This window comes from Cnephaeus nilssonii (genome assembly GCF_951640355.1).
Source record: "Cnephaeus nilssonii genome assembly, chromosome: 22".
Lineage (NCBI taxonomy): Eukaryota > Metazoa > Chordata > Mammalia > Chiroptera > Vespertilionidae > Cnephaeus > Cnephaeus nilssonii.
This window is the reverse complement of record NC_137093.1, coordinates 1,068,650-1,093,621: the sequence shown is the minus strand read 5'-3', so window position 1 is coordinate 1,093,621 and position 24,972 is coordinate 1,068,650. Positions and strand designations below refer to the sequence as shown.

General features: G+C 42.5%; 2 protein-coding genes across 2 annotated transcripts in view; both read right to left on the bottom strand.

The window, feature by feature from the left end:
• Nucleotides 1–6,869, bottom strand: part of CRTAM (cytotoxic and regulatory T cell molecule) — a gene marked incomplete at both ends in the record, with an annotated part of 41,291 nt that extends 34,422 nt beyond the window's left edge. The window contains 1 exon segment of the mRNA XM_079762938.1: nucleotides 6,775–6,869. Coding sequence (XP_079619064.1) covers nucleotides 6,775–6,869 — 95 coding nt within the window.
• UBASH3B (ubiquitin associated and SH3 domain containing B) overlaps nucleotides 5,791–24,972 on the bottom strand; it is a 164,188-nt gene continuing 145,006 nt past the window's right edge. The window contains exons 12-14 of the mRNA XM_079762336.1: nucleotides 14,703–14,809; nucleotides 12,998–13,107; nucleotides 5,791–11,631 (exon numbers count right to left, since the gene is read on the bottom strand). Coding sequence (XP_079618462.1) covers nucleotides 11,494–11,631; nucleotides 12,998–13,107; nucleotides 14,703–14,809 — 355 coding nt within the window. The 3' untranslated portion in view covers nucleotides 5,791–11,493. The remainder of the gene's footprint in view (nucleotides 11,632–12,997; nucleotides 13,108–14,702; nucleotides 14,810–24,972) is intronic.

Below are 24,972 nucleotides of genomic sequence, written 5' to 3'. Positions count from 1 at the left end.
ATCTTGAGAAAAAAACAAACAGAAAAAAGAGACACTTACTAAGCAGGTGAAAGTTGGACTGCTTCAGGGGCCACAAAACACAGGGGATTTCCCCTGGGTGGAAGCCACTGGGTTTTTGTTGCAATTACGAAGAGGCCTGAACTTTCTTATTGCCCTTTCATGGGTTTCTGTGACAAGCGCGTGGCCTTCCCCCAGGCCTGGGCGGGAGGGACTCGTATCTGCACTTCCCAGCAGGTGCTGTGAAGGCCAGTTCCCCCCAGTGATGGGATTTGGGGGACTATTGTAGACTTACACAAAGTGCCAGTGGAGTCTCTAAGCTGGAGCAGCAGCCTCTGTAATTGGTTATTGACTGAGAAAAGGCTTCCTAGGATTAGCAGAACTTTAGTGGGATGCGTATGGGGGTAGGAAGCAGAGAGAACTAGACTTGTCATCTGGCCCGTGCCACTAGCAGCCATGTAGCCCCGAGCAAACGACTTCCTCTTGGTCTCTGTTTCCACAATCATAAAACGGGGAGAATAACTGCAGTAGAAGGTGACTGGGAAGTATGAATAAATACGGTACCCCAAGTGCCCGCTCAGTGGCACATGGACCCTCAAAGTGCCTGGGGCTGAAACTCATCCCATAAGCCCTGCAGGTCAGATGTGCCTGGAGAAAGGTGGGAACTGAGCTTCTGTTCCCAAGGCTCTGCTAGAACTTAGTCTAATTAAACAAAACCCACGTGAAGGCTGATTTCAGGAGAAGGTACACAGGACAGCAGGCACCAGCTCTCCGGACAGGACTTCCCTCCGTGTCCTCATCCACAAATGAGGGATTAGATGAGAGCAGTGCTTTCCAAGCTGTGTCCCTCAGGGGCCACAGAGTTCTGCAATATTTCTTTTAAAATTTATTTATGAAAATATTTTAAACTATTAATCCAGGCTCCAGAACCAGGCTGACGTGGTCGAATCTGCCATGTGACTCACTAGCCACGTGACTTTGGGCAAACTGTTGAATCCTTCTAAGACTCAGCTTCGACTTTGGTAAATTGGGACTAATAATAGTATCTGCTAAATAAATCATGGAGATGAGAGAGGCTTACACATATAAATTACTTAGAAAGTGCTGGCTGTTACTTTGCCGGCTACTGGACACCACCAATCTATTCATTTGTTATGCCAGGCAAACGAGTGTCTGTGTCAGACTCTGTGGGCTTAGAACAAATTCCAAATGCTTCATCCTGGTCTACAACAGAGGTCAACAAATGTTTTCTAGAAAGAGCCAAGGTTTGTAGGCCTTATGGCTTTAACTGCTAACTTCTGCCATTGTATCCTGAAAGTAGCCATAGGCAATATGTAAATGAATGAGTGTGGCTGCGTACTAATAAAGTTTTATTTAAAGACACTGGAATTTGGATGTCATATGATTATTATGGGTCATAAAATAATATCCTTCTTTTGATGCTTTTCAACCATTATAATTGTGGGCCATACAAACACAGGCTGTAAAAACATTCTTGCTTGTGGGATGTACACATACTGACTGTGGGCCAGACTCTGCTTATAGATAATAGGAGTCCTGGTGTACAGGACCCCATGTCTTTGGGTCTGCCTACTTCTGCAACCTCACTTCCCCCACTTTGTGCCATCCCACTAAGCTTTCATTTCCTAACTCTTGTGTTCTACCCCAGCCAGCTCCTTTCCACAGGGAGCTTCTACCTTCCTATCTTCCTGGAGCCTCCTCTTTTGGCTCTTCACCATGACCCACTTCTGTTCAACCTTACTTGTCAGTGTAAGTGCCACCTGCTTTGGGACAACAGACTTGACCATCTTATATAAAGCTGGGGTAGCAAAACTTATATCTGACAAATTAGATCTCAAAGTGAAGGACATAACAAGAGATAAGGAAGGCCACTTCATAATACTAAAGGGAGCAATCCAACAAGAAGAAATAACTCTGGTAAACATATATGCACCCAATACAGGAGCACCCAAATACATAAAAATACTCCTGGAGGATAACAAGGGAGAGATTGACAGCAATACAATCATAATAGGAGACTTTAATACCCCACTATCACCTATGGACAGATCCTCTAAATAAAAAATCAGCAAAGAAACATCAATCCTAAATGACTCATTAAACCAGATGGAATTAATTGATATCTTCAGAACATTTCACCCCAAAGCCACAGAATATACATTCTTCTCAAGTGCACATGGGTCATTTTCAAAAATAGACCATATGTTGGGACATAGGCAAAGTCTCTTCAAATTCAAGAAGGTAGAAATCATATCAAGCATCTTCTCAGATCACAGTGGCACAAAACTGGAAATCAACTACAATAAAAACAACCCAAAAAAATCAAACACATGGAGACTAAATAGCATGCTATTAAACAATGACTAGGTTACCAGAGAGATCAAAGAAGAAATAAAAGTACATCTTGGCAACAAATGACAATGAAAAAACAACAATCCAAAATCTATGGGACACAGCAAAAGCAGTCTTGAGAGGGAAGTTCATAGCTCTACAAGCCTACTGCAAAAAAACAAGAAACAATGGTAATAAATTACCTAATCCTACAACTCAAAGAGTTAGAAAGAGAGCAACAAGAAAAGCCCAGGTTAAGCAGAAGGAAGGAAATAAAGATCAGAGCAGAGATAAACAACATAGAGACAAAAAAAAAAAAAAAAAACACACAAAAACAATATAAAAGATCAACAAAACCAAGAGCTGGTTCTTTGAAAGGATAAACAGGATTGATGAAACTCTACCCAGGCTCACCAAGAAGCAAAGAGAGAGGACCCAAATAAACAAAATCAGAAATGAATGAGGTGAAATAACAACAGACCCACCGATATACAAAGGATTGTTAAAAAATACTAAGAACAACTCATTCCAACAAACTGGACAACCTGGAGGAAATGGACATATTCCTAGAAAAATATAACCTTCCAAAACTCAATCAGGAAGAATCTAAACAGCTCAATAGGCCAATAACTATGGAAGAAATTGAAGCAGTCATCAAAAAGCTTCCAGCAAACAAAAGCCTGGGGCCAGACGGCTTCACAGGGGAGTTTTACCAAACATTCAAGGAAGAACTAAAACCCATCCTCCTCAGACTATTCCAAAAAATTTAAGAGGAAGGAACACTTCCTAGCTCATTCTATGAAGCCAGCATCACACTAATACCAAAACCAGATAAAGACAACACAATGAAAGAGAATTACAGGCCAATATCCCTCATAAACATAGATGCCAAAATCCTCAACAAAATTCTAGCAAATCGGATCCAGCAGTACATCAGAAAGGTGATACACCATGACCAAGTAGGATTTATCCCAGAAATGCAAGGATGGTACAATATCCGCAAATCGATAAACGTGATACATCACATAAACAAATTGAGAGATAAAAATCACATAGTCATATCAATTGATGCAGAAAAAGCATTTGACAAAATCCAACACCCTTTCTTGATAAAAACTCTCAACAAGGTGGGAATAGAAGGATCATACCTCAACATAATAAAAACTATATATTATAAACCCACAGCAAACATCATACTCAATGGGCAAAAACTAAAACCATTTCCCCTAAGAACAGGAACAAGACAGGGATGCCCACTCTCACCACTCCTGTTTGACATAGTACTGGAAGTATTAGCCATTGCAATTAGATAAGAAGAAGAAATAAAAGGCATCCAAATTGGAAAAGAAGAAGTAAAGCTGTCCTTATTTGCAGATGGCATGATATTCTACATAAAAAACAGAAAGACTCCATCAAAAAACTAATAGACTTAATAAATGAATTGGGCAATGTAGCAGGATACAAAATTAATGCCAAGAAATCTATGGCATTTCTATACACCAATAGTGAACTTACAGAAAGAGAGACTATAAAAGCAATCCCATTTACCATCACACCAAAAAAATTAAGATACCTAGGAATAAGCTTAACTAAGGAGGCAGAAAACTACAGGACACTGAAAAAAGAGATAGAGGAAGACGTAAACAGATGGAAGAACATACCATGTTCATGGATTCGTAGAATCAACATCATTAAAATGTCCATACTACCCAAAGCAATCTATAGATTCAATGCACTCCCCATTAAAATACCAACAGCATATTTCACAGACCTAGAAAGAACTCTCCAAAAAATTCATCTGGAATAAAAAAAGACCCCAAATAGCCACAGCAATCCTGAGAAAGAAGAATAAAGTAGGAGGGATCTCAATACCAGATTTCAAGCTGTATTACAAAGCCACTGTTCTCAAAACAGCCTGGTACTGGCACAAGAACAGATATATAGGCCAATGGAATAGAATAGAGAATCCAGATATCGACCCAAACCACTATGATTAATTAATATTTGACAAAGGAGGTATGAACATACAATGGAGTCAAGACAGTATCTTCCATAAATGGTGTTGGGAAAATTGGGCAGATACATGCAAAAAAAAAAAAAATGAAACTATATCACCAACTTACACCATACACAAAAATAAACTCAAAATGAATACAGGACTTAAACATAAGACGGGAAACCATAAAAATACTAGAGGAATCCACAGGCAACAAAATCTCAGACTTATGCCGGAAGAACTTCTTCACTGATACTGCTCCTAGGGCAATGGAAGCTAAAGAGAAAAATAAACAAATGGGACTACATCAAAATAAAAAGCTTTTTTCACAGCAAAAGAAACCATCAACAAAACAACAAGAAAGCCCACTGTGTGGGAGAACATATTTGCAAATGTTATCACTGATAAAGATTTAATCTCCAACATCTACAACTTATACAACTTAATAAAAGGAAGATAAATGATCCAATAAAAAAATGGGCAACGGACCTAAATAGAATCTTTTTGAAAGAAGACAGAAGGAAGGCCAAGAGGCATATGAAAACATGCTCAAAGTCACTAGTTATCTGAGAGATGCAAATCAAAACAACAATGCGGTACCATCTCACACCTGTCAGAATGGCTATCACCAACAAATCAACAAACAACAAGTGTTGGCGAGGATGCGGAGAAAAAGGAACCCTCGTGCACTGCTGGTGGGAATGCAGACTGGTGCAGCCACTGTGGAGAACAATATGGAGTTTCCTCAAAAAACTAAAAATGGAACTCCCATTTGACCCAGTAATCCCACTTCTAGGAATATATCCTAAGAAACTAGAAACACCAATCAGAAAGGATATATGCACCCCTATGTTCATAGCAGCACAATTTACAATAGCTAAGATTTGGAAACAGCCTAGGTGCCCGTCAGCAAATGACTGGATCAGAAAACTATGGTACATCTACACAATGGAATACTATGCTGCAATAAAAAAGAAGGAATTCTTACCATTTGCAGCAGCATGGATGGAACTGGAGAACATTATGCTAAGTGAAATAAGCCAATCAATGAAAGAAAAATACCACATGATCTCACTCATTTGTGGATAATAAATAACATTATAAACTGATGAACAAAAAGATAGATTCAGAGGCAGTAAAGCATCAAACAGACTGTCAAATTACAGCGGGAAGGTTAGGGAGAGGTGGGGGAGATAAGAGATCAACCGAAGGACTTGTATGCATTCATATAAACATAACCAATGGAGGCAAAACACTGGGGGGTGAGGGCATGTATGGGAGTGGGGTGAGGGGGACAATGGTAAGATATGTACACATATAATACCTTAATAAAAAAAATGGAAAAAAGAGAGAAAAATAAATAAAATAAAGATAACCTTAAAAACAAAAAAGAAAGAAACATTCAAACCTGTGAAGAATTTTTGTGAGTTTATTTGAGCCAACCTGTTAATAATTGTCGGGAAGCAGAATCTCAACAAACTGGGATAATGCTCTGGAGAATGGCAGTTTTTCACCTTGTTTTATACATTTCAATCAAAGAGGTAGGTGGGTTACAAGAAATCCATTGGTGATAGATTAGAGAGGCAAGAGAAAGCAAAGCAGGGAAACCTTTGAGGTTGGATAAAAAGTAAAATGATAGACAGGTACCTCTTTTGCTTAGGTGGGTGTGGGATAGTTAACAGTCAACAATGAAGTCAATAGCAATGAGGGGATGTGTGGTGTCCGCATAGCAGTGCCTGTGCTTCGAGGGGTCCGGAAATAGGGACATTAGTTTCACATTCCAATATGTTATTGCAGATGCAAAAAGAGGATAGGCCCAGTTAAGGTAAGAGTGACCTTTATCAGGGAAGATGCCGGTCTAGGACATGACTACCCACCATAACTGCTTTTAGTTAAAGTTTTAATTCCAGACCATCTTTTGTGGTTATTGCAGGTCTCTGAACGTATAAGGCTGCCCTGCAGGCCTCCCCTGAGCGGGTCGGGTTTAGCGTGTGGTCCCTTTCGTCCACATCTCCTCAGGATGTTAACCCTGCCAGAGTAGATCTGGTTGTGTCCATGAAAACTGCATCATTTCCTGGGCATACATTTTCCTACATGGTTTAAAATCGACTTGCTTAACATATCGTTACTTTAAAAATGGGGTCTATGTAAAGATTAACAACAACTAATATTGGAACAACTGGAACAATATAGGGTAATAACAGTCACGTGAATGTGAAAAACGGGGTCTGTGGCTCTGGGCAGCGTGGAGCCTGCTGGGGCTGGATTTCCTTTCTCTCTTACCCACATTCTCACACGTGGACGGCTCCTGAGGCACCTGCCGCATGGGCAGCGGTGAGGCCAGACGCTCCCACGTGGGCAGGGGAAGCGTTTTGGTGCTTGCCTTCCACCCTGGGATGGGTTTCCATCTCTTCAGCCTGATGACTCACAGGGACGCCCGATCTGAAGGGACCAGGCCCCCGTGCTGCCCAGCATCCTCCGTCTCCATCAGCAGCCGGTGGCCCTTGGCCCTCACACTCTCCATGGACATTTACCAGACAATAGTGACCACAGTAACAGCTTCACACATGACGGAGCACAGACCACTCAGGATTTAATATGAGGCCGCTCTGGATTGACTGAGGACAGCTTCTTCTATTAAAGCAGCCACGGACCACTGCGAGGGAGATGCCCGTGTGACGGGGCGGCACCGGCTGTTTGGAGCCCAGCCAGGAGCATGCAGATGCCACAGGCATTCGCGAGGAACTTGGTGATGCAGTCAGTTGGTGGGGTTTCTTTTTCACAGACCGCCTTCTCCCAATAAGCACACCTGATTAGGACAGGAAAGCAGCCCGGCAAGTGAGGAAGAAGCCAATAGACCCCTGAAAGCGGGAGGTGTAGACTGGCCTGTGCATCACCAAACACACGGGCTGTTCTCACCTGGAGTGGCGATCAAAGAGCCAGCACACTTCTCTGGGGATCCTGCACAGCAACCAAGAACAACAGCTGCAAAATCTTGTTTTTCTAGGAGTGATGGCAGCTACATGGCACCAGGTCACACATTTATAAGAACTAATTGTATATTAAGTTTGACTGCTCATCATTTTAATTTTAAATCTACATACACTGCGCATAATATTGCATGTACTTAAAAGTCAAGTTATTTCTTCTATATTATAGAGGCAATGCTTTTCCTCCCCATGATTTTTCATAATGGCTAGTCACTTTTCTAGGAAAATTCAATGTATTGAAGAGAAGCAAATATCATTTTAATCCCATCTTGAAAGATGAAGAGCATCGCCGAAACCGGTTTGGCTCAGTGGATAGAGCATCGGCCTGCGGACTGAAGGGTCCCAGGTTCGATTCCGGTCAAGGGCATGTACCTTGGTTGCGGGCACATCCCCAGTGGGGGGTGTGCAGGAGGCAGCTGATCGATGCTTCTCTCTCGTCGATGTTTCTAATTCTCTATCCCTCTCCCTTCCTCTCTGTGAAAAAAATCAATATATTTAAAAAAAAAAAAGATGAAGAGCATCTTCAATCACCTAAGGAAACATCCCCCTTCACCTTTGTAAAGTGAATATTAACCTAAATAGATGCTAACTTGCTCCTTCCCCAGCCTCCTAGGCCAGTCTGGTCCCTCCTGGCCGGGCAGCTGGCGCCTCTGGTTTTCACAGGGGCAGGACTACAATTTAAAAGCAAACAGCCATCTGAGCACTTGGTGGAACAGTGCAGCTGTGACAGAGCCTGTGAGAGTCAAAGGCGGCTCATCTGCATGCTAACACACACATCGGAGTAAATTCAGAAGAGCAATCAGTAACACCTTCCAGTTGAACACTGGGCGGCAGAGCCCAGGCTACAAGGAACGCCTCCCTTTTCACTGCACTGGACACTTCCTCAGACAAGGACTCTAGGCGAGTGCAAGAAGAGGCTTTGTTAATACAAATGCACTGGGAGGAAGACCCATGATGGCAATGCTGAACACAATTGGAGGGCAATGGGGATGCACTCCAAATACCACTGACAGAAGGACCACTTCAGCCTAAAATGCAAGAAAATTAACAACACTGACTTATCAAACTGACATCACTCTAGAAAATATTATTTTTATTTATTTTTTGCAAAATCAGCTTCCAAATATAAGGTTATTTTAAAATAATTCTTTGGTTAAAGTATAATTCAAATAAAAAGTAGAACCTGCTGGAAGCCCTGCATTACAGGGTGAAAATACCTCCCTCTTTCAGCCGCCAGTGGCCATTTAATCAGCCATCAGAGTCTATGAATCTAGATGTCATGGAAACACTGTATCAGGAACTGCAGGCTGGGGTGAAGCTGTAAGGCCCTGGCTACCAACCAGCGGGAAATGAAACTCAGCTTCTGCATTAAAATGGGCGGTCACTCCTGCCCACCAGGAGAGATGTGGCTTTTAAGTCACGGAAACCGAGAACCACCCATGCGTGATACTGGGGTGTTACTAGAGCAAAATGCTGCAGACTTTCAAGCCTAGATTGAATCCTTTAGTTAATGTCACCTGTTTGTCTCCAGTAACTTTCCACACGAAAAGAAAGGATTCCTTCTGCAAGGAGCCATTTGGTTTTGATCTGCATTTCCTCTTCCTTCTTCTCCTGGCCCCCAACCCTCTCAATCAACATTTGTTCTTAAGGAGTATCAGGCTGAGATAAAAAAATAACCAGCCTGCACTTAATATTCTGGGTTGTAATATTAACCCAGAATTTTGGGATGAATAGGAAATCATGTTTCTTTTAATACACATACATTCAACATGATTTCCGAAGAATTTCTCATTTGGAGTTTAAGTTTGGTTGTTTAAATAGATAAATATGAAAAGAGAATTTAATGTGAATTCAGATTTTCAGGCCATTTTGAAAAATAATCTGGATAATTAAAGCAGAGGAATGAACTCCTTGTTTACTCAGTGTTTCCCACCTGAATTATTCAGAAAATGATTTCAGTCTCTGCCTCCTTTTGCTCATGCAGACAACAGCTCAAGGCTCTGTGCACACTGGACCAAAGGCAATGGATTGCAGTCCATCCTGGGACTAAGGCCACCAGAGGGAGGGGGAGGAGAGCCCATTTGGAACTTGGTTCTGTGTAAGTACAGACACAGCCCAGAACATGCTGCTATTGTCCAGGAACCCGCACGGGCGGTATTCAGGCATTGTCCTGGGCACTGAAGGCCATGGAAATGTGTGTAGAGCCTAATGCACAATGTACTAGCAAATCTGATTGAGCAGTGGCTCATGTCCTTATGGGTAAAAGAATGAATGGCCGGCCAGTGCAGCTCCATGGCTAAGTGTCGACCCGGCACCAAGAGGCCAGTGGTTCCATTTGATTCCCCGTCAGGGTACATGCCCGGGCTGTGGGCTCCATCCCCAGTAGGGGGCATGCTGGGGGCAGCCGTTTGATGTTGATGTTTCTCTCTCATTGATATTTCTCTCTCTCTCTCCCTTTCTCTCTCTAAAATCAATAGAAGCATATTTTTAAAAAAGAAGAATGAATGGCAGCTATCCTAGAGCCAGGATAAAAAACAACCCTTTAATGAGTATGTCACCATTTGAAGATTAAAACATTCATATTAACCACTGGTATCAGCATAGAGTTACTTCCATATTCAGAAGCTGTTTGCACAATGCTAGAAATCAAGATTTGCTTCTTAAAATGTAAAATTCATGACACATTTCTTTAAGTGACTTTAAAACCCCCACTCTCATTCTCCGGCTGATAAGCACACATTCCCTCTTTGTTTCAAGGATCATCAAATTCCCGTGTCAAACAGGCTCATGGGCCTGTTTCATGCACTTGGGTTTGGGAGTGTCTTCAGTGCTACCGTAGCTATCGATTCGGTTTGCACTGATGTCTCTTTGTGTGGCTCCCGTCCTCACACAGTGAGCTGCACCACACCTGGCCACCATCTGCTGAACAGACTCTGATAACTGATGTTTTGGCTTGATTGTCTTTTTTTTTTTTTTTTTTAATGAACTCCCTCTAAATCCAGCAAGTCTGAAGAGAAGCCACAGGGTGTGGTTCTCCTAACTGCATCTAAGGAGCCCTGTCTACATATTTAAAATTATCCTAGAAAAGCAAACAAAAATAACAGCGCAGGTAGCAGTGCGAGCATAACTGGCACCACTTAAACTAGGTCCCTGACTTGGTTTGCACATCCCTCGTGTAGCTGGCGCCTCTGGCTGGCCTGGTATGACTGACATGTACTGCCTGTGAGTGGACGACACCCTGCCCCGGGGCATATTGCACAAGAATGAGCTTTTTGCTCACTCAAATAATGTATGTCACACACATCCTTTCAGAACGTCAGCCTCCTGAACAGACTCGAGGGCCAAGGAGGAGCAGCACGGCGATCAGAAGTGCTGGGCTCCTTCGGCGGCAACACGGATCAGTCAGCCACTTCGTGGTTTTCAGTTCTTTGTTCCTACAACGGACTACTTCACACACTTATCTGATTTCCTCCTGAGTATCCTCAAGTGCTTCAGAGAGCAAAAGTGCTTTGTCTGCCCTTTCACAGAGAGTGGCTCTGCACAGAGCATGGCCAGGGGCTCGGGACGCTTGATCCGGGTCCCTGCCATCCTCTGGGCAGCGTCGGAGCTGCCGGCCCTGGTGGTCGTCTCGACAGCAGAAGTCGAAGTGTAACCTCAGAACAGCTCTTTGCAGGGCCCGATTGCTGATAACCTGAGAAGAACCCTTCAGCTTGGCGCTGCCTCACGGGAACATGGAGTTAAGAGGACCTCCCACCACCCCACGGGCAGCTCAGGTCCCTCCAGCTGGGTGCTGGATGTGCGCCCTCCTCCGGCACCCCCTCCAGGCTGGCTCCTCCCTCCGGGAGCCTCGGAGTCCGGGCCACGGAGGAAGGAAGGCTACAGCCTCTGCAGTAGCAGGTGCCTCGACGTAGGCAGACAAGGCCCGAAAGCCTTGCTAACCAGAAAAGAGTCCAGAGAAAATGAGCTTTCTCTCTGAGCCACGTTTTTTCCTATGCACACAGGCTCCATCACGAGCATTTTAAAGCATGAAAGGGAGTGGGCTAAGTTATTCTGCGCTGTTGCTTGCAGCGTGGTGCAGACGTCTTCACTGTTACTAAACACACGAAAAATACGTCTCCCCAAGGCTTTCCGAAGCCTGTTTCCTTCCTCGGGTGTGGCTCATTCTTGTAGCAAGGTCTCTCTCCAGTTGAAGCCCCCAGTGGGTCCATGGGTGAGAGGAAGGATGGGTGGGTCCCTCAGCTGCCAGATTCCAGTTTCTCCCAGTTCTTCACAGGAGCAAAACCCCAAGTAGGGAATCTGAAGGAAGAGTAATAAAGAACAGGAAACAGATTTAATCCTGCAACTTTTACCTAAACAGAGATCTTCAGGTGGCCCTTGAAAACAAATATTCATAGGAATTAATAGGGGCTTTGTAGAAAAGCATCTCCCCAAAACCCATAAAGAAAATGAAATGGAAAAAGCTGGTAGGCTCGAGGAAAGAGTAGTCACACTGCACAAGGACTCATCAGAATGGCTCATTAGATGTGAGCTCCTCCAGTGCGATTAGCTGTCCACAGCTGGCTGCCCTGTTAATTCCTAATTTAAAAAAAAATGTTTTTATTGATTTTTAGAGAGATAGGAAGGGAGGGAGAGAGAGATAGAAACATCAATGGGAGAGAAACATCTATGGCTGCCTCCTGCACGCCCCAACGGGGATCAAGCCCGCAACCTGGGCAAGTGCCCTGATCCGGAATCAAACTGGTGACCTCTTGGTGCATGGGATGATGCTCAACCACTGAGCCATACAGGCCAGGCAATTCCTAATTTCATAATTGCAAGTCAAGCTAAAAATGAAGCTTAAACATTTCTGAAATTATAGTTAGACAATAGGAAAAATTATTCAATTTTTGAAAAGCTGTTGGTTTGTTTCACCCGGCTTTATTTATTTATTTCCACATGTATCTGCAACATTCAGTGTTGAAGCTGGTCCTTCCTCACTTCAGGGCTCATGGCTTTTAGAAGCTTATTTTTGTGTGTGTGTCCAGAGCTGCATTATAAACAAGACAAAAATCTCTGCCCGCAAGCCGCTTACAGAGCAATGGGAAGGACAGATGCATAAATAAGCTTTTAAAAACACGAGAAAATAATTGCAATGGAGTTTGAACCAGGCTCTCTGGGGTCACATAGAGGGAGCATCTGAGTGTTATGGAAGGAAATGGCGGGGGGAGGGGGGTTGATGGCATGAAAAGGAGGAGTCCGAGGTGTCCGCCAGCCTCCTGGGCTCTCTGTCTCCCTGCCCTCTCTTGGGCTTGCCCTTCAGCCTGAGAGTTTAAATCACTGCTTCCCACGGCCTCCCAGCCAGGCCCTCTCTCAGCCGAGCTGTCAGATGCTGCACTTTGGCTCACTCACCATTCTTCCTCCCACCCACAGCCCCTCAGGGGAAGCCAGTCTGCTCAGACTTAGCTACTTCCTACATTTTAGCTCAGAAACTAGAACTAGGTCAAACAGTTCTTTTTCTCTCACACAAGACCTAATAAAGTACCTTACACAGGATACCACCACTCAGTAATCTGGTGAGAGAGTCAATAAATGCATCTTCCCAGCTCAGAAAACAGCTGTCAGCAGTCACTGAACGGCTCTAAAATTGCTGGGGCCACAGGCCCTGAAATGCAAGCATGATTACCTTTCGGACCATTTGTACGAAGTCCTTGGAGTTCTGAGGTGACAGGCCCTGAAGTTGGCAGGTACATGCTTCAAGGGAAGATGCGTGGGCCACAATCAAGATGTTATTTCCTGGGGGGAAAGCAAGAACTGGGAAGACCATTTCTATCAAGACACATGCAAACGTTGTAAACACTGGAAGCCAAGCCTGGGCAGGGGCAGGCATTCTCAAGGACACAATGTGGCCAAACAATATTTCGGAAATACTTAGTATTGTGAAGGCAGCCTAGTATTATTTTAAAAAACACTTTAATCGTGAAATAACTATAGATTCATAGGAGGTTACAGATGTAGTTTACACGCACACATCAAATCACTGCTAACCTTTGACAACATGGGTTTGAACTGTGCGGATCCACTTATGTGCAGGTTTTTCATTAGATGCTGTAAGTGTATTTTCTCTTCCTCATGATGTTCTTAGTAACATTCTTTTTTTGTAGCTCACTTTATTGTCAGAATAGTATTCATACATAAACAAAGTATGTGTTAACAGAAGGCTCAGTAAGGTTTCCAGTCAATAGTGGCAAATAGTAAAGCTTTGGGGGATCCCAGCTGCATGGAGGCCGGTGCCCTTAACCCTGTGTCAACTTTACATGCCATAGGCATCATATTATACCTAAGTATATGCACACTAACATATATTTACATATTGTGTGGTACGTATATAGACTATGTATGCTACACATGGACGCACACACACAGGCAGCGAAATCCATGCACCCTCCACCGGCAGCTTCTTGCCTAACCTCTACGCTTTCCCAGCCAGGAAATGCACATGGCCCAGTGCACATCGCTCACTTAGGTTCCACCAGGTGGACCCAGTTCCATCACGTGCAACCTTCTGTAAATACCACCACCATCAAGATACAAACCTGTTCTTTGCCTTCAGTGTGCTCTGTTCCGAGCATTACAGACCCCCGCCCAGTGGTTTCATTAAATACTGTGAGTGTATTTTCCACATTGCTGCACTGAGACCTTCTGGTTGAGAACATGCTGGGTCTCTTTCTAGTAGGATCTCAGAGTGGTAATGAAGTGAGCGATAACTGAAAGGGGGAATCACTCATAATACTGTTGATGAGGGATATCCATTTTGGTGTATATAATTCCAGTCTTTGCTCTGTAAAGATTCATATTTTAACTTGAAAAAAGTGATGAGAATGTATATACTCTTCTGTAACCTACCTTATTTTGACTAAACATTTTGTAGTGAAGACTTTTACATATCATTAAATATTTGAGTTCAGTGTTTATAAAATTCAATAGCAAACAGATTTGAGTCTAACAGAACACTCCTTGGTTGGGGGCAGCAGTGACGGGGTGTGCATTTGCATAGGGATATTTGTGTGGGGATGTTCACCCACGTGGGTCAAATTATAGGAAAAACAGTGGTTTGCTAAAGAACTTCTAGAAACTGTACTGGGGAACCTCCTCCATCACAGAGTGCACGAAACATCTAAGTTACTTCATATCAAAACTGAGTCTGGTGTATTCCCATGGAATGCTTACCATTCCAGGTATTCAAGGGAATGTTACAAATTTAGCATGAAAGCATACACAAGAGTCTGGAAATATTTATTAAGTAAGTTAAAACATCTTGACTAGCCTATTAACCATGATGGAGAAATGGTCACATGTTTAAATATGGAGTCCAAAATAACACCACTTACCTTTACTTTTACATTCACTTATTATTTCTTTTGTTACTTGGAAACTTCTACTGATGTAAGTGTCATAGGATTCTGAAACTGCTAATTTGCTGACTGGAATGTGAGGTCTGTAATAGAAAATGAACAAAGGCAATAAAACATTTTGATCCTAAGACAAAGCAATTGATATTACTCTTAAATTTTATTTCAAGACCCTTCTAAAGTTCCCATAATTCTGTTTATTTCAAGACCCTTCTAAAGTTCCCATAATACTCTGCTCCTTCCCTTCCCTAGAAGGGAAGGAGCAGAGTATTCCCACGCTTAGACATGGGTTTTAAATGTACACAATGTACAGAAATAAAGGCTATGGGTGCACAGTGTCAGAGAGACCAGCTCAAAGTGAGTCAGTGCAGGCTTCACTTGTTACTAGTAAATGACTGATAAGCAGCCTGGCCAGTTTTACTGACCATCAGTCCCAGGGCACATAGCCAAGAGGAAGCAAAGTGGAGGTTAGATCTCATTACCTATTCAGAGCACCAGATATTTCCTACGCCCCGTTTTAGTAGCCTTACAAATAATAACCCACAAGGATAGGTTTTATTTTTTAAAATGTTGTTCCAGCTTTATTGGGATATAATTGACATATAACATTGTATAAGGTTAGGTGTATGACATGGTGATTTAATACACATGTATTGCAAAATGATTAGCATGGTAGCCTTATCTAACATGTCCATCATGTAACATAACTAGCATCTCTGTTTTTGTAGAGAGAATAATTAAGATGTACTCTTTTAGCAACTTTAAAGTATATAATATCTATTATTAACTACTAGAGGCCCGGTGCATGAAAATTCATGCACTGGAGGGGAGGTGCCTCAGCCCGGCCTACCCCCTCTCACAGTCCGGGAGCCCTCAGGGGCAGGAGGTGACCCGGCAATCAGGGGAAGGCGACGCCCCATCACACCTCTGCTGCTGCCACTGCTGGCAGCACAAGCCTCGGCCGGCCCTGGTTACCTGAGCCTCAGGTGGCCCTGGGTGGCTGAGCAGCCACCATCCGAGGCTTGCCTGCGCCTCGGGCTGGCCCTGGGTGGCTGGCAGGGCTGAGGGGACTGGGCGCCGCCATCTAGTGGCTGTGGGTGCCACCATCTTTGAGGGTGTGACAGTCAATTAGCATATTCCCTCTTTATTGGCTGTGGGCATCGCCATCTTTGTGACAGTGTGAGGGTCAATTAGCATATTCCCTCTTTATTCGACAGGATAAGCACATTACAGTCATATACATTAGATCCCTGGAACGTATTTATCTTGTAACTGGGAGTTTGTGCCCTTTTACCAACATCTCCTGTTTCCCCCCAGGCCTAGTAACCACTGCTCTAGCGTCTGTTCCTCTGAGTTTGGTTTTTGTAGATTCCACATAAGTGATGTGTTTAGATGTTTCTGAGATCCTGTTTTCCTTTCCTTTGGCTATAGACCAGAGGAGGATTGTTGGATCATCTTGTAGCCTATTTTTAATTTCTTCAGAAGTCTCCATTCGTTTGTCCATAGGCCAGGTACCACTCTATAAAAGGTTCCCTTTTTTTCACATTCTTGCCAAGAGCAGATAGCTTTTACATTTTCATGATAAGCATTGGAATAGGTGTGAGGTGATAACTCATTGTGACTTTGATTTTCATTTCATTGATGAGTGATGTTAAGCATCTTGTCATGTACTTGTGGGCCATTTGTATGTCTTCTTTGAAAAAATACCTATTCAGTCTTCCCGTCAATTTTTTAACCTAAATTTCATTTTTTCAATTACAGTTCATATTTACAGTATTATTTTGTATTATTTCAGGTGTACAGCATAGTGGTTAGACAATCACATATTTTACAAAGTGGCCGCCTGATATTTCCTGGACCCTTCCTGGCATCGTACATTGCTATCACATGTTGTTGACTATATTCCCTGTGCTGTCTTTACACCCACCCTCACGACTGCTCTGTACATACCAATTTGTACTTCCTGACCCCTTCACCTTTTCACCCATCTTCCCCTCTGGCAACCATCGTGGGTCTCTGTGTCTATGCGTCTGTTTCCGTTTTGTTTGTTCATTTATTCTGTTCTTCAGATTTCATATATAGGTGAAATTACGTGGTATTTGTCTTTTTCAGACTGGCTTATTTTACTTAACATAATACTCTCTGGGTCCATCCATGCTGTCACAAATGGTAAGATTTCATTCTTTTTATTTTAAGGCCAAGTTATATTCTGTTGTATATTGGTACCACTTCTTTACCCACTCTTCTCTTGGTGGACACTTGGGTTACTTTCCTATCTCGGCTATGTAAATAATGCTGCAATGAACACAGGGGTGTTTGTATTCTTTTAAATTAGTGTTTAGAGTTCCTTTGACTGTATGTCCAGAAGTGGAATCACTGGATCACACAGCAATTCCATTGTTAATCTTGTGAGGCCTCTTCATATTGTTCTCCACGTGGCTGCACCAGTCTGCATTCCCACCAACAGTCCACAGGGTTTGCTTTTCTCCACATCCTTGACAACACTTGTTGTTTGTGGATTTATTAATGACAGCCATTCTGACACATGCAAGCTGATATATCACAGTGGTTTTAATTTGCATTTCTCTGATGATTAGTGAGATAAGCATTTTTTCATATGTCTATTGGCCATCTTTACATCCCTTTTTTAGAAGTATTTATTCAGGTCCTCTGCCCATTTTGTACCTGGGTTGTTTGGGGGGGTGTTGTGTTGTATGAGTTCTTAATAAATTTTTGTATATTAACTCCTTATCTAATATATCACTGGCAAATCTTTTCCCTTTAAGTAGGTTGTCTTTTTGTTTTGTTGATGGCTTCCTTTGCTGTGTGAAAACTTTTTAGTTTGATGTAATCCCATTTGTTTATTTTTCCTTTGTTTCTAAAAGGGTGAAAGAGAATAAACGGGGCAGAGAAAGACTTACTGTGCTGAGCAGATATCTTGCAGAAAGCTTGCATCCTTGAGCTCAGCATAGCTCAGATAACCAGGAGACACCTGGCATGGGAGGAACCAAGGAAAGACCAGACCCTTACATCAGCAGAGCGGCTTGCAACCAGCAAGGATGAATAAAAACCTCTCTCTCCCTGCTATCTTCCCTGATGCATTTCTCTGTCTCAGCCCACCTGCACCCAGGTGCCCGAAATAAAATCTCTTTTGATACATTATGGCCTCATGTCATAGGTACGCGACCCTGGCCCACACTGGACCTTTCATTTGGTGCTGAAAACCTGGGAAGGTCTAGTGAGGGTCTGGTAAGAGCCGTCACAGGGTTCCAGCAACGGGGCACTTGGCACTCGGAGACGTGATCGTCCGCCTCCTGAGCTCCTCTTGTGTCCATTTCCAAATCCTAACTGACCTTGACAGTCCCCCGCAGGCAGGCAAGTGGTCTGAGGCCTGTATGTCCAGGCTTTTTCACACTCAGGACACGTCCTTCTCTCTGTGACAGCTGCTCTCCCTCACAGCTTTTCCTTCCCCACTCTGAGCCCTCAGAGGATCTCAAATCCTCCTCCTCGTTCACCACTTTGATCTCGCCGACCCTCCCCTTGTCCCCCAGCCTAAGACTCCTCAGGCAGCCTGAGAGCCCACCCTCCACCCAGCGGATCCCACCGCCACCACCCCATCTCACACCCGCTCCGGAGCAGCTTTCGGCTCTCTTCCTCCCCTGATTCCTGCACTAGCCTTAAAGTGCCCCTTGGAGAGATTGCTGGTGCCAAATCTGGCTTCATGTCCAGGGCCACGCAAATACCCTCGGCCAGCAGGCCCCTGCCCTCCCAGTCAGAGCGGGTGCTGCCCCTAACAGGAACCCACAATGGAACTATCAGGAAGGGCAGGCAGGTCGCAGGTCTCAAGACCACACTGTTCTCTGCCTAGAAGGACTGGGAAGCACAGCTCACAAAGCAGTTAATTATTTAAAAAATTAGCAGAAGTCACCCAGGAAAGACATGAAGATCCGGCAGTCTTCCAATCTCGCCTTACAGAGACCAAGAGAAAATACTCCAATCTCGACCCTACAAGCCCAGAGGGGACAAACCCCCAACGAGACCTTTAAACATGACCTTTAGGGTCTTTAATAACAGAGACAAGTAGACCCAAATCTGAAAACAAGGATGAGACCAGGCCAAGGCTGAAGCCCAGATGAAGGACTTCCAGCTCCTAGCCACCGCTCTCATGACCCCAAACGGAGTGCTGGTCCTCCAACCAGGAGTAGTCAGAGGCTAAGCCTCCTCCGGGCCCTGCTTCAGATGCAACAAGAGAGGACACTGGGCCAAGTCCTGCCCAAACCCGAGACCTCCGCCTGGGCCCTGCCCAAGGTGCAGGAGGGAAGGCCACTGGAAATCAGACCATAGTCTGGTCCCTCCAGGTCGGACCTCAGCAAGGCCGCACTCTGGATCCGGTTTGGAGCTCCCAGACCTCCTGGGATTGGCCACCAAAGACTGAAGCTGCCCAGGCCCTGATAGGGCCCCACAGACTTACATCACCAGGACAGAGCCTCGGGAAGCAACTGTGGTGGCAGGTAAGCCCATCTCCTTTTTAATTAACACTGGGGTCACTGCCCTCTCCGAATTCGCTGGGACCCTTGTTCCCTCCTCAGTCTCTGTTATGGGGGTTGACAGATTAGTCTCACAGTCAGTAGCCACCTCACCTCTACACTACATCTTACTAAATTCCCCCTTATCCACTCTTCTTGCCCGAATGAAACAGTACAGACATCCCCTCATAAAGCCCAGCTGTCCCAAACGACAGTCACCCACTTCAATTTCACTCTTACCCCATAAAGCCATGCCATTCCTTAGTCTATAAACACCTTATCTCCTCTATCACTGTCCCCTCCACTAAACAAGAAATACTCTCCTTTCTCAGGCTCACTAGGTACTCTCACCTCTGAGTTCCCAACTTCAGTTTTCTTGCAACGCTCCACTATAACATGACACGGCCAAGGGACTCCTCACTGAGCCTTTAAATCCCAAGACCAACATTCTCACCCCATTAATGCTCTGACCTCAGCGCCTTCTCACACACACACACACACACACACACACACACACACACACACCTCTTTTTCCAAAGAACAACTTTATTTACTACAAAACTACACTTACTTAATAGTCCGGCTACTATAAGAAGCTGAACTCATTATCACCCAAACCTTAGCATGTTATCTCTAAGGAAAAATGTGGCAGTTTTAAATCCAAGCGGCTAGAGGCCTGGGAACAGACTGCTAGGCCCACTCCCTCCTCCCCCTGCCTTTTCTCCATTCTCATTTCCTATACATAATTTTCCAAAGTCTTTGGAAACTCTGAAACTTTGGAACATTGCTAGATTAAATCATAAACATCTAAAATATTCCAACAAGTTATAAATTCACCTGATTTTAGCTTTTATTACAGAAAATCTACAAAGTAAATATAGAACTGTTAATATAATGTCTAGTGCTTTGTTGAAGATATATTTCTTAAAAAATGAGAATGTTCATCAATGTCAATCTAAGAAATGCTGGCTGTTTACTTTTAATTATCATTGGAAAATTACGATTTAAAAATTGTATGGTTTTAATAATGGAAGGCATGGACATGCATTTTTAAAGAAGTTTAATTAAAATTATAAAAATGTTTATGAAAATTACAAAAGGTTTGTAGGGAAGAATATTTAAAAATTATATAAATAGCACAAACCAGTGAGCCAGGACAAGCAGAATAGAAAAACTGAAATAATAAAAAAGCAGTCCACAGCCATCTAGTAAATCCTATCTTCCCTAAACTAAGGACACTTAAAAATAAATAATTTAAGAATAAAACTCATTTTGGTATATTAGACTACAACCCTCCAAATTAATGTCTCTTTCCTTCCACCAGACCATTGGTCATAACTCTTGTTCTAACTTTTATCCCAGTAATACTAAAATGTATAAAACAGTTTGTCTCCACCAGGTAACAAGCCCCACTTGTACTCAGGAAATACCACCCCTAAACACCATCAAAACCTCTTTTTGTGCCCAGGCCTCATTGTCCCTGACCCCCAGGGCAAGGGCAATAGGCCAGATACAAGTGTAAAATCTCACCAGAGCAGAAAGCTCCAGATGCCTAGCAAGGGGCAAAACTGAAAAAACAAAACAAAACAACAACAACAACAACAAAACTTGCCTCTAGAATAACCTACCCTCCCACTAGCCTTCCTGAGAAAAATAGCCCTCTCACATATCAGCCAAATGGCTAGTTGTATACCCAGTATTCCACATTCCTGCAGACTGTTAGTGACAACATTGCCCTACCTGGCACAGACTATCCCATCCGAACAGTGTGAGATATTTTTGAACTCATTACAGACCTCTGGCTCCAGGGCAATTTACAGGGTTTCTCTTCAGATCTTATCTGTTTACCTTCGTAGTGCTTCTAAATCTCGCAGATCTCTTATATCCCTAAAATGATCCCCCTACTCACCCTAGACTATATATAGCCAAAAAGGGAGGGGTTTGTTTAATTGTTGACACCTCCTGTTGTTTTTATCTAAACTCTACAGATCAAATAAAGGAAAGAATACAGTGCATTCTACAGAATACGCAATGGCTCAGGGAGGTCAGTCAGGACAGAGTAGAGCAGTCCATATGGTCCAGCCTACAAGCAGCTCTGCCCAAATTAACCTGGTTTTTACCCCTCTTAGTCCCCCTGACACTATTTCTCCTCCTCTTCCTCCTTGGGCCCTGCATTTAAAAATTAGTTGCCAAGTTCATAAAAACAAGATTACAAGTCTTAGTTAAGACAGTAGAACAGTTTGTCCTTACCCAGGTAAAGGGACCCTACAGGCCTATACCCCAGGAAATAATCTAAATTTACTCCTTAGGCATGCACAACAACCCTTCTCCTGCAGGAAGTAATAAAAGAGAAACGGTGACCCATCCCCCTTCTTTTCCTTTATATATACCCTTTAAGATGGAATGAAAGGGTTAAAGAGAATAAAACAGGGCAGAGGAAACTTATTGTGCTTAGCAGATATCTTGCAGAAAGCTTGCAACCTTGAGCACCGCATAGCCCAGATAATCACTAGCCATCTGATGCTGGGAGGAGCAAAGGATGGACCGGACCCTTAGGTCAGCAGAGTGGCTTGCAGCCAGCAAGGATGAATAAAAACCTACCTCTCCCTGCTCTCTTCGCTGATGCCTTTCTGGGTCTCAGCCCACTTGCACCCAGGTGCCCAGAATAAAATCTCTTTTGAAACATTATGGCCTCATGTCATAGGTATGTGACTCTGGCTCACCCTAAACCTTTCGGTATCCCTTGCTCCGGAGATGTATCAGAGAAAAGCATTGTTAAAACAGATGCCAGAGATTTTACTGCCTAGGCTTTCTTCTGAAAGTTTTATGGTTTTCAGTCTTACTTTTAAGTCTTTAATCTATTTTGATTTTATTCTTGCATATGGTGTAAGAAGGTGGCCTAGTTTTATTATTTTTTTTGCATGTATCTGTCCAATTTTCCCAAAGTCACTTATTGACTGTCTTAACTTATCTGCATATTATTGCCTCCTTTGTCACATATTAATTGACCACATAGGCATGGGTTTATTTCTGGATTCTGCATTCTCTGTGGTCCATTGATAGATAGATATATATATATATATATATATATATATATATATATATATATATATATATATATGACTATCTTTATGCCAATACTATGCTGTTTTGATTACTATAGACTGGCAGTATATAGTGTGATACCTCCAAGTTTGTTCCTCTTTCTCAAGATTAGCTACGGCTAGTTGGGGTCTTTTGTGGTTCCACATAAATTTTTTATTTGTGCTAGTTCTGGGAAAAATGCCATAGGTATTTTGGTAGTAATCGCACTGACTCTATAGATTGCTTTAGGTAGCATGGACATTTCAATAATGTTAATTCTTCTATCTATGACCATGGTATATACTTCCATTTATATCTTCTTCAATTTCTTTCTTCACAGTCTTATAAATTTCTGATGATAAGTCTTTTAGTTTCTTGGTTAAATTTATTCCTAGGTAGTTTGTTTATTTTAGACCATTGTAAATGAGATTATTTTCTTAGTTTTCCTTTCTGAGTGTTCATTATTAGTGTATAAAAATGAAATGGAGTTGTTCATTATATTCCACAAATGAGTGAGATCATGTGATATTTATCTTTCTCTGCCTGGCTTATTTCACTTAGCATAATGCTCTCCAGATCCATTCATGCTGCTGCAAATGGTAAGAACTCCTTTTTCACCACAGTGTAGTATTCCATTGTGTAGATGTACCATAGTTTTCTGATCCAGTCATCTGCTGATGGACACTTAGGCTGTTTCAAAATCTTAAGTATGGTGAATTGTGCTGCTATGAACATAGGGGTGCATATGTCCTTTCTAATTGGTGTTTCTAGTTTCTTGGGATATATTCCTAGAAGTGGGATTACTGGGTCAAAAGGGAGTTCCATTTTTAGTTTCTTGAGGAAACTCCATACTATTCTCCACAGTGGCTGCACCAGTCTGCATTCCCACCAGCAGGTCATGAGGGTTCCTTTTTCTCCGCATCCTAGCCAGCACTTGTCATTTGTTGATTTGGTGATGAGAGCCATTCTGACAGGTGTGAGATGGTACCGCATTGTCATTTTGATTTGCATCTCTCAGATGATTAGTGACTTTGAGCATGTTTTCATATGTCTCTTGGCCTTCATTCTGTCTTCTTTCGAAAAGTATCTATTTGTTGCCCATTTTTTTATTGGGTTGTTTATTTTCCTTTTGTTAAGTTGTATGAGTTCCCTGTAAATGTTGGAGATTAAGCCCTTATCAGTGATAACACTGGCAAATATGTTCTCCAATGCAGTGGGCTTTCTTGTTGTTTTGTTGATGGTTTCTTTTGCTGTGAAAAAGATTTTATATTTTGATGTAGTCCCATTTGTTTATTTTCTCTTTAGTTTCCATTGGCCTAGGAGCAGTATCAGTGAAGAAGTTCTTTCGGCATATGTCTGAGATTTTGATGCCTATGGATTCCTCTAGAATTTTTATGGTTTCCCATCTTATGTTTAAGTTCTTTATCCATTTTGAGTTTTTTTGTATATGGTGTAAGTTGGTGGTCTAGTTTCATTTTTTTGCATGTATCTGTCCAATTTTCCCAACACCATTTATGGAAGACTGTCTTGACTCCATTGTATGTTCATGCCTCCTTTGTCAAATATTAATTGAGCATAGTGGCTTGGGTCAATTTCTGGGTTCTCTATTCTATTCCATTGATTTATATGTCTGTTCTTGTGCCAATACCAGGCTGTTTTGAGAACAGTGGCTTTGTAATACACTTTTATATCTGGTATTGAGATCCCACCTACTTTGTTCTTCTTTCTCAGGATTGCTACAGCTATTCAGGGTCTTTTTATTCCAGATGAATTTTTGGAAAGTTCGTCTTAGGTCTGTGAAATATACCATTGATATTTTAATGGGGAGTGCATTGAATCTATAGATTGCTTTGGGTAGTATGGACATTTTAATGATGTTGATTCCACCAATCTATGAACATGGCATGTTCTTCCATCTGTTTATGTCTTCGTCTATCTCTTTTTTCAGTATCCTGTAGTTTTCCACGTATAGGTCTTTTACATCCTTAGTTAAGTTTATTCCTAGGTATCTTAATTTTTTTTTTTTTTTGGTGCGATGGTAAATGGGATTGCTTTTCTAATCTCTTTCTGTAATTTCATTATTGGTGTATAGAAATACTACATTGCCAAATTCATTTATTAAGTCTAATAATTTTTGATGGAGTCTTTAGGGTTTTTTATGTACAGTATCATGTCATCTGCGAATAAGGACAGTTTTACTTCTTCTTTTCCAATTTGGATGCCTTTTATTTCTTCTTGTCTGATCGCAATGGCTAGTACTTCCAGTACTATGTTGAACAGGAGTTGTGAGAGTGGGCATCCCTGTCTTGTTCCTGTTCTTAGGGAAAATGGTTTTAGTTTTTGCCCATTAAGTATGATGTTGGCTGTGGGTTTGTCATATATTGCTTTTATTGTGTTGAGGTATGATCCTTCTATTCCCACCTTGCTTAGAGTGTTTATAAACAAAGGATGTTGGATTTTGCTTTTTCTGCATCAATGGATATGACTATGTGATTTTTATCTCTCAATTTTTTTATGTAATGTATCACGTTTATTGATTTGCAGATATTGTACCATCCTTGCATCTCCGGGATAAATCCTACTTGGTCATGGTGTATGATCTTTCTGATGTACTGCTGGATCCGATTTGCTAAAATTTT